At 37.2% G+C, this 5,770-nt stretch overlaps 1 protein-coding gene across 3 annotated transcripts; it reads right to left on the bottom strand.

Annotated features, from left to right (window-relative positions):
- Positions 1-1,318: 1,318 nt before the first annotated feature.
- Positions 1,319-4,039, bottom strand: LOC129727699 (cysteine-rich with EGF-like domain protein 2). 3 transcript variants are annotated; one of them, XR_008728582.1, is made up of 6 exons: positions 3,857-4,038; positions 3,017-3,741; positions 2,824-2,961; positions 2,670-2,765; positions 1,723-2,118; positions 1,319-1,495 (listed from the first exon to the last, which is right to left on the bottom strand). XR_008728582.1 is itself a non-coding variant. In XM_055685764.1 (5 exons), exons 2-5 carry the CDS (start codon positions 3,699-3,701, stop codon positions 1,434-1,436), a joined length of 981 nt encoding a protein of 326 aa, XP_055541739.1. In that variant the 5' UTR covers positions 3,702-3,741; positions 3,857-4,039; the 3' UTR covers positions 1,319-1,433. The 3 variants fall into 3 exon arrangements, 2 of the variants coding, with proteins under 2 accessions (XP_055541739.1, XP_055541738.1); XM_055685764.1 differs by lacking the exon at positions 1,723-2,118 and having other exon boundaries at positions 3,857-4,039; XM_055685763.1 differs by having other exon boundaries at positions 1,319-2,118.
- Positions 4,040-5,770: the final 1,731 nt, after the last annotated feature.

The following is a 5,770-nucleotide window of genomic DNA, read 5'->3' on the forward strand; positions in this document are numbered from 1 at the left end:
TTTGTTTGGGTCTTCCATAAATTACGTAATTTTTGTCAGGAGGACGCCCAGTGGCAGTACTTGTTGTCAAAGATCATATAATTCTATAAATAAAAATAAAAAAAATGAATTTCGTGCTTTATGGACGGCCCCAAACAAAAAATGAATGCCAGATTCGTGTTCAGCGTCCCAAAATTATATAAATACCAAGTTATTGTCGCGTTTATCGACACTTTTTTGCTTGGCCAGCCTTTGTATGAAGTCGCCCCACTGTGCAATGGCTTTGATAATTTTAGATTAGGTTATGAAAAATAACGATTTGCGTAATCATGTTTACTACATATGAGTATTCCCATATTTTTTCGCATGAATTAAAATGTCCAATCGATCCTTTATTTAGCACGTTCAAAAATAGAAATAGCATTTTTAAGTTCGTTCTGATCGTTTTTTTTTCGTACAAATGCCGGAACCGGTCGTTAAGAAATATGCGAATACTTCAGCTTCGAAAATTTTTAGATTTCTTCAAAGGAAACAGTCCCAATATAAGCAAAAAGATCTACCCTAGTTTGGATTTATAGTACAAGGGTGAAATAAAAAGTATCAAATCCAATAAAAAAAAAATGTTGTGCTCCTAAACTAGTCCATTCTCTTACAGAACATTAAAGTGAATGAACTCGACTGTCCTAAAGGGCATGTGATTGGAATTTGGTTAACTTTTGAACTTGATTCCTTGCGGCAATTATGCACCTAAACATTCCTCATTTTGCCGATGTTTGCGTAAAATGATGCCATTAATTGCATTACAGTAAAGTCTTTTTTACACGGTTTTTTTTACACGGTTTTATTTTACACGGTTCTTTTTTACGACGATTTTCCAAATAACGCGTTTTTTTTACGTCGTTTTCTCAAATAACGCGGTTTTATTTTACACGTTTTTTTTGCACGATTTTTCGTCTTCGCGTAAAATTGTTACAGTAAGCAACAGTAACGGTAACAGACTATAGTAGGCTGTTTTTACACAGTTTCATTTTTACACGGTTTTTTATTTTTTTTTAGACGTTTTTTCCAAATAACGCGGTTTTTTTACACGGCTTTTTTTTGCACGGTACGTAAAATCGTGTAAAAAAGAACTTTACTGTATTTTGATGTTAACCATCGCTATTCAGTTATCGAAATGGTGTCCCCGCGCAATTTTCATAGCGGAAATTCGCTTCGGCTGAGATGTGGCACATAAGCTGGAAATGTCGTCTACAACATGGTAAAAACAAGCGGACTGACAGTTTTTTGCTACAATCAAGAAAATCTTCAAACTAGGCTCCCAATAACTCATTTTCCCCGATGAACATAAAAAAAAATGGTTTGTATTATTATAGCCGGAAAGTAGTGTAGTCACCAATACTGTAACGGCCCAAATAATGATGTAACAAAAGCTCAGTACGTCATCCTACTTTGTCTTACAGTTCATCCTTGTCATAATCAGTTTCTGTAACTTTGTATTGTTTACCGTTGGTGATACCTGAAACAAACAATCGACAATAGAAGTGAATCTGCAAAATGATAACTTTCGACTACGATTGGGTACATTTTATCTTCCTTATATTGATCGGTTCTCTTACATTTTTATTGATTTTGCTCAACTTTCCGGTTGCGTTAATACCCTACTTATCGAATTAAATAATAGTTTGAATCGAATTAGATCACACAAAATGGCCAGCTGCGTTGGAGGTATCACTAAATACTTACAAAAATTAGAGTCTGTAAAACAGCCAGCTCTCTCTCTCTATTAGGTAGGATGTCGAATTATTTTAAAATGTTTTCGCGTTAACTAATCTACTTCCTGACACTGGGTAGCTAGAACACCCCCATTTTTCTTGGAGTCATAACAATAAGAGATCGGAAGCTATTGCTGTTGCAAAATGTCATCGAGAATCTTTGGTGAAGGAGCAGAGGCTGTTGTCCCTTGCGGGCTGGTGTTTAACCAGTACTCGGACACGGAGATGTAGACAGCAACGGCCACACCAACGAAGGCGGCAAGCCAAGTTGAGCTCTGCAGTACAATACAGGTTGCTATGCATAGGCCCAGATAGGTTAGATAGCGTGTGAAGTTTACGTACTGGTTGCGTTTTTCGCTCGATGTATCTAGCAAGATGTAGTGGATTAATATTCATTCATATTTTCATTGCATTTTGTCAAGTACAGTTTGCAAACGTAATAGTGATTGATCAAGCGGATGATACTTCTACTTCAGTATAGCATTGGTCAATATGATTTCATTGTAATTTACAAAAAATAAATAAATAAATAAATAAAGCTGACGCCGAAATTCAGAAACCGGTAGAATTAGCACATAATTAAAAAACACCGCTTTAAACATAAGTGTTTATGATAAGAAAAAAAATGACAGTGGTGAACCTTACTGGTTTAGTGGGTAAAATTCTGTCGACCAGTGCTATAGAATCAATCTGAAGTGGATACAAAATAGTTCTACAAACTTGTGTAGTTTTAGTGTGCAAACATTGAGCCTACTAACAGTAAAAAAAATCTAGTTAGTTTCCGTGAGAGATGCAGTAAAACGTTATTAAAGTTTTATCATAAATTATAATTTATAGTATTAGCAGATGCCTTGAATGTGTCATTAGAAAACTTAAAAGATCAGCGTGCTAGTGCTTAACACATAAATTCGCACTTACCTGTGCACATTCCATCTCTCAGTTCATAGTCATCCGCACATGTTCTGCACATGTCAGGACCATCGCCGTCACACCCGTCACAGGATTTGTCACAATCTACAAAGGAATGTACAATTTCAACCTCTTATAAGCTATTCGGTAAAAACAGTCTTACCCAAACAACTAAACGATCCTTCGTTGTTTACGCAAAACTGATGCTTAGTGCAGGTGTTGGCTGTGACACACTCATCAATATCCGTGCATCCACCTCGCTGGCTGTCCATGATCCATCCACTCCGGCAAATGCGACAAGCTATAAAAGAGTCAATCAAAATTCGTCACCTCACCACAAACAATCTACAGCCTACCATTCGGTCCCGCTCCGGTGCAACCTCCGGCGGCGCAAGCTTTATGGCACTTCGTGCAAAGCAACTTGTCCGCATCGCGAAACGCCTCATAGTGCTCTGGACCGCAGGAGTCACAATTATCTCCGGCGTATCCTTCGTCGCAGGCACATCGGCCGTTCCCTTTTCGAGTTCCGTTGCCTTTACATTTACCATTCCCAAAGCAACTCGGACACGGTGCGCAGTCCGGACCGTAAAACCCATCAGCACAACAAACCAAAGCTTGATCGATACACAACCATCGGTGCAGGTCGGGCTCGGTATTTTGATGCTGTTTCCACCATTCCTCAATGAGTGATTCGTACTCCTCAGCCAACTGATGGCATTGGTCTTCCCCGCGGATGACATCGCGACAAAGACTTTCTTGTATTTCTACAAGTCTTAGTTCGCTTGTTTTATAGCTGCCCAGCCGTTCTTCTTCCCAGGCAGCGTCACCGCCTTCGTGTTTTGAACGTTCGGTTCGTTTCATACCATCGCGAAAGGAATTTACTAGAACCGTGCATGCTTTACACGGTGGAAGTTTTTCCGATTTCTGACGATCTTTCTTTGAAGATAATGGATTCGGTAATACCTGAGGATTGTTGGCTTCAATTTGACTAATAAATAAGGAAAGCAAACATATAGGTGCTAGCAGATATTTCGTCCTCATTCCTTCAAGTACTTTAGAGTTTTCAAGTGAACGCAGATGTCTGAAAATCAATAACACGTCAGAGCTTTCTCCGCTGATAGTGAAGCGCAGGGTTTTCTTTCACATTTTGAGGCGAATAATAAAAATTGAATTATATTGATCCTTCTTTATCTTACCTGTAGTGCTAATTATAAAAATGTATGTGCACTCAAAAATGTCACAATATCGTACTTTAAGACTGTAAATTACGTGAAATCTTAGGCAGGAAGTACACGTTCGTTCTGGATTGACTAGCGGTAGTCGGCAGTCAGAGAGAAACGACCGCGAACGTAAATAGAAATCAGAGAAATAATACAAATCCTTCGACACTTCCACTGACGTGAACAGCCCCAGTGCTAAACTACTGTACACGCAGAAATGAAATTAAAAGGAACGGAATAAAAATATCTGTTCTACACTGCAAATAAATGGCACGATTACTTCAAGTGTTTTTGCACTTGATTCAGTTCGTCACGTGGCACTGCAAATTAATGTGATTTTGTGTTGATTTCACAATGATTAACATTTTCCAACGAAATGATCTTGCGTTGAAAACTGTTCAATGGAAATCACCATCATATTATAATGAATATCTCTTGTATTTGCACCACTGTTTAAATCAATTGAATTACAGCTACAATTCCAATTGACAAACGTCAAAAACTTGAAACGACACAAAAATAGTGACGGTGGCGAAAGGCGTAAGCAGCACATTTTCCCCCGAGATTAACAGTTTGTTTGAAAGTAAGTTTTATTGAATCTTTGATATTAAAATAACAATAAAACAACTCTTTTGCAGCTCCTGAAATCGGTTGCACCGACATGGTGACAGAGATCATTTTGTAATTAAATTGAAAATCTAAGATAAAATAAAATTAAAAAATCTAAAATAAATAACAATTAAAAGATCAAAAGATTTATTGTGATTAACTGATAATATCCAAATGACCGACATTCCTTATCTCAAACATAGGCATATCAAAAGAGATGATCATAACAACAGAAAATCAAGTGATTCGCTGTTGAAAAGAAAGATTTTCTTATTATTATGAAATGTTAGGCAAGTAGTGCAAATTCAACAGCAAATCACTTTACTTCGACGTGGAATTTTTTTATAGTGTAGGCACGAAAAATGTAATATTGTGGTTGGTATTTCCTACACTCAAAATATTTTTCACGTTATTGTTACGTGAAAGTTCCTATACTTGTTAATTTTCTGTCATTTTGCATGATTTATGTGACAAACATAACATCTACGTGAAAATCACATACCATCTACGTGAACTTTACACGGTCAAACTGGATGTATTGCGTGAATTATTTGTGCGAAAATATCCAGAAATCAAAATGGCGAAACTGATCCCTAATAATCAATAACCATAAAACGTGCCTAACAACTAGTTCGGGATATAGTCTGTATGAGGTATTCTTAAACCATATGGATTATCATCCGTTTATGGTTATTGATTGAGGCCCTATTTAGAGTTCCAAGCGAAGTGAAAATCTCATACAAAATATTCATTTTTTCACGCTCGCGAAAAATGCAACCTGCAAGAATTTCACTTCGCTTGGAGCTGTAAACAAATTCGAGGGAATGCCTTTTCTTATCCCTCACTGTACATTTTACAGAGTATAACATCGAAGGTACAAAAACGTCAAAACGAATACGAAAACGTCAAACCTGATACGAGAACGCCCATGTAGACACAGTGGATTCGGTTTTTATCCAAAAAAATGATGTAATCGAAGTAAAAAACGCTTCATGATTTATATATGAGCCTGCCGTTCGAAAATAAAAGGAACAGCAAGATTTTCGTTTATACAGCAAACGGACAATGAAACAAAAAAGAGCAAAAACATTGGATTTGACGTTTCTATGTTGTATTCGATGTTATAACTCATAGCACATTCCCTCGAACAAATTCGATCCAGCGAAATCGAAGGTTGTGGATCTCATCTTTTTCACTTGGATTTACAGTGCTTTTTCGCTTTTATCAACAGTCGTTTTTATCACCACTCGCCAAATTCACGCTCGATTTTCTCACGGTTTT

This window comes from Wyeomyia smithii, chromosome 3 (assembly GCF_029784165.1).
Source record: "Wyeomyia smithii strain HCP4-BCI-WySm-NY-G18 chromosome 3, ASM2978416v1, whole genome shotgun sequence".
Lineage (NCBI taxonomy): Eukaryota > Metazoa > Arthropoda > Insecta > Diptera > Culicidae > Wyeomyia > Wyeomyia smithii.